At 42.6% G+C, this 13,450-nt stretch overlaps 1 protein-coding gene across 1 annotated transcript in view; it reads left to right on the top strand.

Annotated features, from left to right (window-relative positions):
• The window catches only part of TANGO6 (transport and golgi organization 6 homolog), a 189,609-nt gene that overhangs the window by 13,499 nt on the left and 162,660 nt on the right, over positions 1-13,450 (top strand). Inside the window, exons 2-6 of the mRNA XM_045890837.2 lie at positions 400-1,040; positions 3,060-3,176; positions 5,375-5,516; positions 9,359-9,495; positions 11,790-11,952. Of these exons, the coding sequence (XP_045746793.1) occupies positions 400-1,040; positions 3,060-3,176; positions 5,375-5,516; positions 9,359-9,495; positions 11,790-11,952 (1,200 nt within the window). The remainder of the gene's footprint in view (positions 1-399; positions 1,041-3,059; positions 3,177-5,374; positions 5,517-9,358; positions 9,496-11,789; positions 11,953-13,450) is intronic.

Raw genomic sequence — 13,450 nt, 5'->3', positions numbered from 1 at the left:
TCAGTGCTTTATCCCTGGCACCTAGAACAGTTTGAATGAATCTTCTGTGGTAAATATTCAGCCTTTTATTTTTCAGTTCTGGCTATAATTCAAGCCCAGTAAGATGACCAGACATGGCCTCTGCCCTCAGAACGCATGGGGAATAGAAACAAACTAGATGAAGTATAATGCGTTAGGTACATCATTCTAACCTCATCCCAAAGTACTTTGGGAAGGCAGAAAATGTGGTCTTGATTTCTGGCTATGTTTGGGTGGCACAACTGGGGGAGGCCTTCCAGGGGCAATGACATCTGGGCCAGGCCCCAGAGTGAGCTGCAGTGGGTAAGGCATTCCACACAGAGAGAAGTACAATTTGTTTCCCATGTATGTGATCCTTTTTTTTTTTTCCCCCTTCAAAAGGATCGGACTCAGGTTCACTACAGATCACAAAACATGATGTCCTGTTGGTTACTTTAAATTCTAACCTGTCTGCTTTGGAGGACAAATTGCTGAAGGATCCTCACTGGAAGAAACTCAAATTCCTAAGGGATGAAATTGCTAATAAGGCAGAATGGCCACAAAACTCTGTGGATGTCACCTGGAGTTTTACCTCTCAAGCCTTATTGTTGCTGTTGTGCTTGAAGGAAACCATGATCCACCTTGCAGCTGATTTCAATCCAGGCAAACCCAACCTGAGGACTCCGGAAGCTGCTCCTGCCCTGAGCCCAGATACACTTAGTATCTCCCAGCAGAAGACTGTCCAGTCAGCCTTGCAGTTTGTAGTCACCTTGGGTGTTTGCCCCTATCTCATGCCTGGAGTTGGAGTCCCTTTGAGATGCAGAACTGAGTTTGGGGCCATTGTTCAGGATGTCGTGTGTCTCGATGCTCCTCCTCATGCGACCCGGAGACTGTACAGCAGCTGCAGGGTTCTTCTAAATGTTGCACGTCGCACATCTCTGGGGAGCTTGATTTTCTGCCGCCATTTTGGGGATATTGCTGCAGGTCTGTGCCAGCTGGGATTCTGTCCAACCAAGAGAAAACCACTAAAGCCTGAGGAAGAGGTAAACACACACTGAGCGTGTGTGTGTCTTTGTGAACGTGTGTATATTTGTATGTGTGGTTATAAAAGATGGCTCTTAGTTCTTTGGAAAAGGGTTGTTGGAAAGACCTAGAATTCTTGTTGAATGCCAAAGCATATCTAGTGGATAAATGAATCTTTTTAGATGGCTCGAGCTTCATTTATTAGATGCTGGTCCTTAGCACGCTTAGAGTCCATTTCGCCTGTTTCTTCTTGTCATTTTGTGACAACTGTTGCAGGCTCTTTCTTTGAGTCTGTTTCTTTTCTTTCTTTCTCTCTCTTTTTTTTTTGCCTCTGTTTCTTTTTTAATAAAATGTGTATAATGATACCTGCCTTGGAAGGTGGTTGTGAGGATTAAGGATAATGTGTGTAAAGTACCTAGCCCAATCCCCAGTAGTGCTCATCAAAAAGTAATTACTACTAATATTAGTTTTAAACTATTCATCTCTCCTTCATTAAGTTCTTGGGAAGATTAAATGAAATGAAGTAGGTAAAGCACTGGGTACACTGCATAATTCAATCAGTGTTCATTGTTATTATTAGCTGTTAGGGGTATTGGCCTGTTTTTTTGCTGACATAGTAAGGATTTGAGTACCTGGATTGTAAAGGTGCTATGGAGGTTACAGAAGCCTAAGACATTAACTGAAGAGACAAGACAACATAGCAGGGGCCACTAGTCCCTCATGAAAAGACCACCAGCATCAGCATAGGAGCCTAGCCAGAAGAAGTTGTTAAGATATAATTGTATCGAAGGTCAGTGTGTCTCGGATGTGGGCTAATTCCTTAGCCCCTGCAGCCAGATTCATAATGCCCACCCACCGCATTTCTCTGTCACCTCTCTGTGTCACCCTTTAATCTTGTGTCTTTTCTGTTTGCTCTCTTTTCTTTTTTCTTTCCTGTGTATGTTCACAAACATTTGTCTAAAAGCTTCTATCATCTGTTTGCTCTCTTTTCTTTTTTCTTTCCTGCGTATGTTCACAAACATTTGTCTAAAAGCTTCTATCATCCGAGCAGTGACATGAAATTATGAGCTCCCCCAGGGGCATCATGTTACGGGGAGCAGGGCACTGTGCTCTTTACTACAGGGTGTGAGTCTTGGCATTTCTATCCGTGCCTACTGCCTGCAGTTCTCTGAGATGGGGGGGTTCACAGGTCTTATTACTATTACCTAAGCAGCGCCCCAGAGTGTCGAGCAGGAGGGAGAAAAGGGAAGCACAGAGAAAGGACCAAGTAGAAAGGCAAGAGAAGTTGACAGAAGGGGAAGCACAGGGGGCGCATGTTTTGCAGCTGGGCAAGTCCCAGCATTACGAGCTGCTCTAAGCAGCGCATGTGCTTCACATTGCTAAATGGTAATGGGTACAATCCTGACTGCTTTACCGAGTTACTGAGGGGAACAGTACTGTTGAGGTTCAAGGGGACCCAACAAATAGCACCCCTCTTTGCTGCCCAGCTTCTGAATGAGTTAAAAGCTAACCGATTAAGTGAGATAAAAACTCAAAATGTTATCTCTGTTGCTCCTAAGTGCAAAGTTGGGGATATAGCTTATTGATGGAGACAGTTGGGTTTCCTAACAGTGCATTCCAGAGCTACACATGCTTACTACTCACCCAGTTTTAAGGAGTGCTGGAAAACTGCAGCACCTTCTGCTCCCCCGTGGCAAGGGATATGCCTCTGTAAAATCTACAGCAAGGAAGAGCAGAGCAGAACATGCACTTGCTCCCAAGACGTAGAAGAGGAATGAGCCAAGTTGTACATGCCAACACTCACCAGTAAGTTTATTCCAAACTCACCAGTAAGGTAAGTGCCTTAGATCTCCTGCCCAGAAGTGAGTGAGGGGTTGCAGAGGGGGCCAGGAGCATTTTAGTATTAATACTTCCTCCAGGTGGAAGGGAGTCAAGAGTCGAAAGAAGCCTGCTCTCCTGTCCTCTCATCAGTGTTTTTGTACAGGATTGTAAACATTACCTTCTATTGCCTGCTAAAGCCAAGTACATGTTTCTTTTAGGTTTTAACAGAAGAGGAAAGAACGCTATCTAGGGAGGCCTTGAGAGACATCTTGGATCAAGTGTATCAACCATTAGCAGTCCGAGAATTACTTATCCTCCAGGGAGGACCACCCCAGGTATGCAGGCCTGGGGACTCTTGTGGGTGAATCATTAATGATAATGTGCAGAGTGTTATCTTCTCCTGGGAAATTTGATAATCTAGTTGAGTCTTTGATTATTTGTAAAACTAAGTTACACTGACCCTTAGGATAATGTTTTTTTTCAAGATTTTATTTTTAAGTAATCTCCACACCCAGCATGGGGCTTGAAACTACAACCCCAAGATCAAGAGTTGAATGCTCTAACAACTTAGCCAGCCAGGCACCCTGACCGTTAGGAAAATTTTTATTTTTTTATTTTTTATTTATTTATTTGACAGAGAGAGACATAGCGAGAGCAGGAACACAAGCAGGGGGAGTGGGAGAGGGAGAAGCAGGCTTCCCGCGGTACAGGGAGCCCGATGTGGGGCTCGATCCCAGGACCCTGGGATCATGACCTGAGCCGAAGGCAGACGCTTAACGACTGAGCCACCCAGGCGCCCGGAAAATTTTTTTTTTAAAGATTTTATTTATTTATTTGACAGAGAGAGACAGCGAGAGAGGGAACACAAGCAGGGGGAGTGGTAGAGGGAGAAGCAGGCTTTCCCGCTGAGCAGGGAGCCCAACGCGGGGCTCAATCCTACGACCAGGATCATGACCTGAGCCGAAGGCAGACGCTTAATGACTGAGCCACCCAGGCACCCCCTGTTAGGATAATTTTTAAGGATTTTTCTGTTAATGGAATGATGGCCACTTTTTCCAAGAATATGGCCATTTTATTTGTTTATTTTGAATTTTTGTTCATTTTTTAAATTTAGAATATGGCAATTTTATTGAAAATATATTTTATTCATTCTGAAACTGGAACTCCTTTTTTTTAATACTAAAATTTGGCTGTTTGACAATACATTCTTCTGGCAGAAATATTTAGATATCTTGTTCTTTGAATGGAATATATATAGTCAAGACAATAATATTAGGACTATCATTGGGACTATTTTTGTCTCCTTTGTTTGAAAACACAATAGTATATTTTCTGCTAGGTATAAGATAGTTCCTTTTTTCCTTAAAAATAATTATTTATCTGAAATGTTTTAATTTGATGTAGATGGAGTTACCTACTTGCTTATAGTATCTATGTTTAGTTATGACGATAGCTGAGTGAAGAGTGAGGGGCCAAAGGAATTAGTGGCAGGTCAGGTACAAGGACCAGCCGAAGCTGGGTACAAAGATATCTCCTAGATGAAGTCATTTTCATCTCATCTCTAGAATATTACTGTAGCCTCCCATGGAGCCCCTCTGGCCTCACACTCCACTTCTCTGGATGACTCCACAGTTTGCCAGATTAAATCAATGCATTATTAAGAGCATGGTGAAAAGCAGAGGCTCTGGAGGTCAGCATACTCTGGAGGTCACCACACCCCAGCATGCAGTTATGTGAATTAGTAAACCTTTCCATCCCTCAGTTTCCTTAATGATTGGATAATAACTCCTGCAAGTCCGTTTTGAGATTATGTGAGAGTTATTTAGCACAGTGCCTGGCAAATTATAACCCCCTCAATAAGTGGTAATTATTAGTCCTCCTTAAATAAAAGAGAGAGGACAGGCTAGTTAGGATTAAATGTTTCTGTCACTAATTTTTATGTTCACATAGTTACATACCACGCTTAACAGCAACATAGTTCGCATTCTAGACCCCAAACAAGAGACCTCAAGTCTCTTTTGTTCACGGTGGCTCCACAAAGCTCTCAAAAAGGAGTGCTTGAAGAAATTCAGCTCTTTTTTGAAACTGCTGTGCCACAGGGAGTCAGAGTAGCTGAGACCATGGAGGCAAGGACTAGCATGACCTCTTACTGTCACGGCCTGTACTCTTAGTGGTGAGTAATGTTCATAGGACTCTTATGTGGAAGCTAGATTTGATTGGAAGGACTGCATTCAGAGATTGGTTACATCAACTTTGTGTTTCTAAAATCTATACTTTATTCACCTCTGTGTTTGTCTATTTCTGGGTTTGAAATTTCACTTGATATTTCGCTTGAAGTTTCATGGTATTTCTACTTTCTTAGAAGTGATGCTGAAGGAGGTTTCTTTTTGGCAAAAAATGCTGCTCTCCTAAGTCTGTTGATCATACTGTTAATTGTCAGTATGACTCAGTATATATTTACATATTTTAATGATTTCTACACATCTATCTATTTCACTGACACTGAATTCTTGTCTTTTCCTTCCTTTTTCAGTCCTGCACAGATGAGAAGACACAGGTTAGGTGTCGGGCCCCAGCTTGGCTTCGGCGTCTATGTGGGCAGCTGCTCTCCGAAAGGTTGATGAGACCCAGCGGTGTTCAGGCAGTAGTCCGGGGCATTCTGGAAGGAGCAGGTGGTAAGAAATAAAATGTTTCTGTTACTTTGGTATCCAGTTTCCTTCAGGTCAGGGTCTTTAGCATTTGACTCTAAAACCTGATTGTGACTAATTTCTGCCTTTGTGGAGATTGAGGAGGTTAGATTTGGAGATGAAACCTTAATGAACTTCTTTTTCACAGAAACTAATTCTCTTGCCATTTTTCTAAAACAGTATTTTTTTCTAAAACTGCTTACAGGGCACCTGGGTGGCTCAGATGGTTAAGTGTCTGCCTTCAGCTCAGGTCACGATATCCGGGTCCTGGGATCGAGCCCCAGCACTAATTCTCTCCCAGTTGTTTAAGTCTCCTTTCAATGTATTTGAATACACTCAATATTCTATTGATTTGATCTTTTTGGAGACATGTCTCCCTGAGTCTTCTCTAATCTGGACTAGTTATCTCTTGTACAGCAGACCTCCTGGGATCTCTCTTCACCTTTATTTTTTTATTTTTATTTATTTATTCACTTTTAAAGATTTTATTTATTTATTTGACGGAGAGAGACACAGCGAGGGAGGGAACACAAGCAGGGGGAGTGGGAGAGGGAGAAGCAGGCTTCCCACGGAGCAGGGAGCCCATGCGGGGCTCGATCCCAGGACCCTTGGATCATGACCTGAGCCGGAGGCAGATGCTTAAGGACCAAGCCACCCAGGCGCCCCTCCCTTCACCTTTAAATCCTGGTGATTCCTTTCCCTTTCTTTTGTGTTTAGTCCCTTATCTCCCATATCCCATGTACATTCATTTCCTCTTGCTCCTGTAACAGATTACCACACACTTGGTGGCTTTTTGATGGAAACGACATTTATACTGAGCCCTCAAGGCTGAGTAAGAATTTATTGGTTGAAGAGTGAGAGAAGACTGACTAACATAGGCAGAGAGAAGAGCATGTATGAAGGAACTGACACAGAAAAAGCATAGTGTTTTTGAATAAGGTTCAGTGTGGGTAGAGCAGTGAGGGCAGAGTGTGGTGTTCAGGATTTTGAACTTTATTCTAAGGGCAATGAGAAACCATTGGAAGATTTTAAGAAGGAGAGAGGTATGATCAGATCTACATTTTAGAAATATCTATCTGGATGTATTGTGAAGAATTGGTTGGGTAAGAGCAGAAGGAAGGAGATCAGTTAAGAAGCAGCTATCGGAGAGATCACAATGGCTTGGATCAATGCAGTGGCCATAGAAATGGAGAGAAACGAATGACTGTAAGAGGTATTTAAGAGGTAGCATTGCCAGGGGCGCCTGGGTGGCTCAGTAGGTTAGGCATCTGACTCTTGATTTTGGCACATGTCATGGTCACACGGTTATGGGATTGGGCCCCGGGTTGGGCTCAGCACTCAGTGTGGAGTTTGCCTCCAATTCTTTCTCCCTCTCGCTCTGCCCCGACCCTTACTCGTGTGCTTGCCCCCACTCTCTCTCAACTAATTAATTAAGAAAAAAGGTAGCATTGTCAGAACTTAATGAAGGGCTGGATATGTGGGGAGGAAAGAGGAGAGACAGAAGAATCAATCTTGACTTCCCATTTCTAGTGGCAAATGTCCCTTGGTCCTGTCAGACAAAGGTGAGGTCAGTGTGGTAGGCAGACATTGATAGATTTGGTCTAGAGTGACTGCAGTGTTGCCTCCCCAGTTCTGACAAATTAGCAGTTATCTGAGAGAAGTTGCCATGTGCAAATAGGTCCTTGCAAATCTTTTTCTGAAGAAAAGTTAAGAGTTCACCCAAGGTCATGCAAATTGGAGAGCTGCTATAAACACTTAGAGCCCTATTTTTGCTATGAGCTTTTTCTCCCTCTACTTAGGCATGCATATATTTTTCTGTTATCTATTTAAATCTTGTTTCTTCTCAAAACTGATTTGAGGCAATTTATATTTACTCACACATTTGCCATTTCTGGTGTTCTTCATTTCTTTGTGTAGATCCAAATTTTAATTCAAATTTCCTTCTGCCTGAAGAACTTTAGCATTTCTCATAGTGCAGGTCTGCTGGCAGTGAATTCCTTTGGCTTTTATTTATCTGAAAAAGTCTTATTTCACCTTCCTTTTTGAAAATATTTTTTTTTTAAAGATTTTATTTATTTATTTGAGAGAGAGAGAATGAGAAAGAGAGAGCACATGAGAGGGGGGAGGGTCAGAGGGAGAAGCAGACCCCCTGCTGAGCAAGGAGCCTGATACGGGACTCGATCCTGGGACTCCAGGATCATGACCTGAGCCGAAGGCAGTCACTTAACCAACTGAGCCACCCAGGCGCCCTTGAAAATATTTTTGTTATCATTTTTGTCTTTGTTCCTCTGTATATGATATATCTTTTTTCCTCTGGTTGCTTTTAAGTTTTTTCTCCTTGTCAATGGTTTTTAGAAATTTGATAATGGTATGCCTTGGTATGGATGATTTTCTTCATGTTTCTTCTGCTTAATGTTTCTTGAGCTTGTTAGAGCTGAGAATTTATAGTTTTTGTCATATTTGGAAATTGCTCAGACATTGTCTTCAAATATTTTTTTCTATCCCCTCTTCTCTCTCTTTTTAAAACTTTTTTTTTTTTTTAAAGTAGAAGCCCCAATATGGGGCTCAAACTCAGGACCACCCAGATCAAGAGTCATGTGCTCTACCCACTGAGCCAGCGAGGTGCCCCTCTTCTTTCTTTTTGGAATTTGATGTACACCTAATATTATGCTTAATGTAGTCCTATAAGTTACTGATGCTGTATGTTTTTTTGTTTTGTTTTTCAGTCTTCTTTCTGTGTTTCATTTTGGGTAATTTCTATTGCTGTGTATTCAGGTTTATTGATTTTTTCTTCTGCAGTATCTAATCTGCTGTTAATCCCATCCAGTGTATTTTTCATTACAGGTATTTTCTTTCTTTGAGTTTTTTTTTTTTTTTAAGACTTTATCTATTTATTTGACAGAGAGAGACACAGCGAGAGAGGGAACACAAACAGGGGGAATGGGAGAGGGAGAAGCAGGCTTCCTGCTGAGCAGGGAGCCCGATGTGGGGCTTGATCAAAGGACCCTGGGATCATGACCTGAGCTGAAGGCAGACGCTCAACGACTGAGCCACCCAGGCGCCCTAAGATTTTATTTATTTGAGAGAGAGAGAGGACACAATTGGGGGGTGGGCAAAGTGAGAGGGAGAAGCACACTCCCCACTGGGCAGGGAACCTGATGCAGGGCTCGACTCCAGGACCCTGGGATCATGACCTGAGCCAAAGACAGACGCTTAACTGACAGCCACCCAGGCCTCCCACAGATATTTTCTTTTTCATTAATAGAGGTTCCATATTGGTCTTTTTTATATCTTCCATTTCTCTCATCATGATCATTCTTTACCTTCTTGAAAATAAGGAATAAATTTGTAAAACTGTTTTAGTGTCCTTGTTTCCGAATTTTGTTGTGTCTGTTTTAATGGGTCTGTTTCTATGATTTTTCCTCAGGGTTATGGGTCATACTTTCTTGCTTCTTTGCATGCCTTGTAACTTTTTTTATTGAGGTATTACTCATATACCATAAATCCACTTTTTAAAAGAGTACAGGTCAGTGGTTTTTAGTATATTCACAAAGTTGTGCAACCATCACCAAAATATAATTCCAAAACATTTGTATCATCCCACTCCCCCCAACTTATTAAACTTACGTTAATAATAACGTTACAATGATTAAGTGCTCCTTTTTCCTCCAAACTTCTCAGAAACCAGCATAGAAATTGCAGAGGGGTTGATTATCTTATAAGAGAAATAAATAATTACCAGTAGTGAAAAAACACTTTTTTGCCGAGATTTTAGGGATCATATGGGGTAACTGGTATGAGTTTTTCACATCTCTGTCCATCGCTGACAGCTGGGGCGGCTGGTGGGAGTGACGCCGAGGCAGCGGCTGCTGACTGGAAGAAGTGTGACCTGATTGCCAAGATTCTGGCCTCTTGTCCCCAACAGTCTCTTTCACCAGAGGATTACTACAGGGATATCTGCCCCCAGGTAAACAACTTTGTTTCTTTTCACTGTGTGAGGATTATCTGCTTATTCACAGAAAAGAGACTTTAATGTTTCTCTAATGGGGAGGTAAAAGCAACATAATATTTAAATTTATTGTTCAGTGAGGGGCCTTGTTAATGAGTGAATAAACACCTGTGTATGAGACCCCCCGCCTAATTGTTGGGTTTGAGAACGCCTCCCCATTGTCAAATGAGTGGTCCCGCTTGCTCTCGGAGCTGAAATGTGAAACTAAAATTTCATCTTGTTCATTATCTTTTCTGTGTGTTTTTAATTAGTTAAAAAAACAAAAGGTATTAAGTAAACAAAGTAAATTAACATGGTATACAATTTATTATTATTTTTAAAGATTTTATTTATTTATTTATTTGAGAGAGAGAGAACACATGAGAGGGGATAGGGTCAGAGGACGAAGCAGACTCCCTGCCGAGCAGGGAGCCCGGTGCGGGACTCGATCCCGGGACTCCAGGGTCATGACCTGAGCCGAAGGCAGTCACTTAACCAACTGAGCCACCCAGGCGCCCACATGGTATACAATTTAAAAAGCACAGAAGAGTAAGCAAAAATAAATCTTCCTCAGGATGCCTGGGTGGCTCACTTGGTTAAGCATTTGCCTTCAGCTCAGGTCATGATCCCGGGGTCCTGGGATCGAGTTCTGCATCTAGCTCCTTGCTCGGCGGGGAGCCTGCTTCTCTCTCTGCCTGCTTCTCCCCCTGCTTATGTGCTCTTTCTCTCTCTCTGACAAATAAATAGAATCTTTAAAAAAAAAAAAAAAGTCTTCCTCTCATCTCTGTTTTCTGGTTTCTCGGAAGTAGTCACTGTTACCAGTTCCTTGTTTATTTTCCAGTGATATTCTGTGTATTAATGTATATCCAATTATATGTGTATGTATCTGTTTATTCTAATTTTTATCTAAGTGATAATATGCTACACTGTTTTTCATTTTGCTTTTTTTTTTTTTTTTAAAGATTTTATTTATTTATTTGACAGAGAGAGACACAGCGAGAGAGGGAACACAAGCAGGGGGAGTGGGAGAGGGAGAAGCAGGCTTCCCGCTGAGCAGGGAGCCCAATGCGGGACTCGATCCCAGGACCCTGGGGTCATGACCTGAGCCAAAGGCAGAAGCTTAACCAACTGAGCTACCCAGGTGTCCCTAGAAATGCACTTTTCTATCGATTGCTTATACTAGGGTATACCACTCATAGGCACTGGAGAACTATATTTATCTTTGAGAATAAAATAGATTCCTTTGTGGGATAGTTCAGGCATGACAGGTTCTTCAGACCCTAAATATATTTATATGCCTTGATTCAGAAATTTCATTTGGTAGCGCTATTTATAATAGCAATTTTTTCTTAAGTTCTTAATTTTTTTAAAATATATTTTTAAAAGATTTTATTTATTTATTTGAGAATGACAGCAAGAAAGAGTGTGCACAAGCATGGGGGAGGGGTAGAGTCTCGAGAAGCAGGCTCCCTGCTGAGTAAGGAGCCCAGTGCGGGGCTTAATCCCAGGACCCTGGGATCATGACCTGAGCCGAAGGCAGACGCTTAACTGACTGAGCCACCCAGGCGCCCTTAAGTTTTTAATTTTAATTCCACTGTAGTTAACATACTGTGTTATATTAGTTTCAGGTATACTATAATAGCAAAAATTTTTTTTATTATGTTAATCACCATACATTACATCATTAGTTTCTGATGTAGTGTTCCATGATTCATTGTTTGTGTATAACACCCAGTCCTCCATGCAGAACGTGCCCTCTTTAATACCCATCACCAGGCTAACCCATCCCCCCCACCCCCCTATCATAGCAAAATTTTGAGAGAAAACTGATATTAGGAAATAATTTAATAAGTTCTTACATGCATCTTAAATATAATATTTTTGAGGAATTTATAACAATATGAGCAGATTTCAGCAGTATGTAAAACTGAATATTAAGTGTGGTCTCAATTAAAAAGAAAAAATTAAACAGAAATAGATTGGAAAAAATATACCAAAAATGACTTGGGATGATTTTTCTTCTGAAAACTTTCTTTTGCAAATTTTCTACGATGAACATGTATTTTATAAATTTGATAGCATTATTTGATAAAAGCATAGCTTGGTTCTCAAACCCTCTGATACTGGGTTATTAAATGTAAAAAAAAAATCTCTTGAATCAGTATTATTGCAGTAAGCTTATTTTTTGGTCTAAAGACATTAGTGCTTTTTCTAGTTAATGTAATGCTCCTTACAAAGAGTCTTATATTTACCTCATGTACTTTTTCTTGTAGATTCTAGATTTATTTCACTTTCAAGATAAATTGACAGCGCGGCAGTTTCAAAGAGTTGCCACCAGTACCTTTATAACAATGTCAAGAGAACACCCACAATTGGCTTTAAAGTATTTGCTTCAGCCTGTTCTAGCTCCTCTCCATCGATGTTTAAATACAGCAGGTAAAGAAGGAAGTCTGGTGGGTGGGTGTCCTTCTCAAGGATCTTCCTCAGTGTTTCAGATTTATTTATTTATTTATTTATTTATTTATTTTATTTATTTGAGAGAGAGAGAATGAGAGAGAACACATGAGAGGGGGGAGGGTCAGAGGGAGAAGCAGACCCCCTGCCGAGAAGGGAGACCGATGCGGGACTCGATCCAGGGACTCCAGGATCATGACCTGAGCTGAAGGCAGTCGCTTAACCGACTGAGCCACCCAGGCGCCCAGTGTTTTAGATTTAAATGACTTAAGTCTGTTGTATTTCAGTGACTTTAGTTTTGTTTTCTTTTGTCCCCAACTTTTTATTTTGAAAAATCCACCTCACAAAAGTTCCAAGAAGAGTACATTGAACCACCCCTATACACTTTACCTGGATTGACCATTTTGGCCATATTCGTTTTATCTTTCCCTTTTTATGCATGTACATAAGATGTACAGATGAATACATTTCCTTTATCAAGGGTGACAAATCAAAACAAAACCCCTAAACCCCAAACATTTAAAAACCCAGGGTGCTGGAAATACAAACTCAATTCATTTGAATTCAAGCTCATCCAGATGCAGTCACAAACCTTAGTGAGATGCATGTGAGCACCAAGGCTGGGAGAGGGGGCCAGGAGTGAGACCAAGAGAAAGGGTGGGAAGGGGCCCCCATAGGTTCCCTAGGGATCACCCTCACAGTGGTGCCTCCACCTTCCCAGCGACATTGAAGACCTACTAGGCCCTAACCTTTTGACTACCCCCATCCCTGATGAGGGCTTTGAAGGTCAGTCCCAAGTGGCTCTGCCTTCCCTTGCTCTGTCCTTACTTGCTCCCAGCCTCACCTGTCTCCTCCTCCACATTCTTTTCTGTGATTAGTAGCAGGTTAGGGTACTGTGTGAGCCATAGTGAGGCTGGGGCCTAGGAGAGGCAGGGTGGAGTATGGGTGAAGAGAGAAGAGCTGTCCCGGGATCCCTGTCTTTACGGATCCCAAACTGTGTAACCAGCTCCTCTTACATCCGCTCCAATCTGAGGAAGTGCCCTGGAGGCCTACGCAGCTGTCCTGGAGGCCTGCTGCAAGTCGGGGAAGGGGAGGGGCTCACTGGCCTGCACATGCTGGGGCTGGCAGGTGAGCGATGGCGGCGGCGGCTCAGCCTGGTGCTCCGCACAGCCAAGTGGGTGCTCTCCTGCCTTGCCGGGTCCGTGTGCTCATGCAGCCCCGTGCCCTGGGAGGCTGCAGCAGACGCTTGGGTGATGTTGCTGGCTGTCTCAGCGAGGCTTGGGGAGAGCAGGGCCTGCTCGTGTGTGTGAGCCGCAAGGCAGGCTGTGGTGGTTGGGCTCAGCTCCTCTGAGGCCTTTGGTAGGTAGGCCGCTAGGGTCCAGCAGCAGCTTCTCGGTCCTGGTTCACATCCTCGTTCTCTGTAGCGCCACCCCGTGGCTGGGGTCCGGCCCGGCGCTCAGGCCACGCTGAGGAGCGACGG

This window comes from Mirounga angustirostris, unplaced genomic scaffold (genome assembly GCF_029215605.1).
Source record: "Mirounga angustirostris isolate CCGP_5_RB_7025 unplaced genomic scaffold, mMirAng1.0.hap1 SCAF_16, whole genome shotgun sequence".
NCBI classification, from domain to species: domain Eukaryota; kingdom Metazoa; phylum Chordata; class Mammalia; order Carnivora; family Phocidae; genus Mirounga; species Mirounga angustirostris.
Note: the sequence above shows the minus strand (reverse complement) of the source record. Positions and strands in the feature narration are given on the sequence as shown.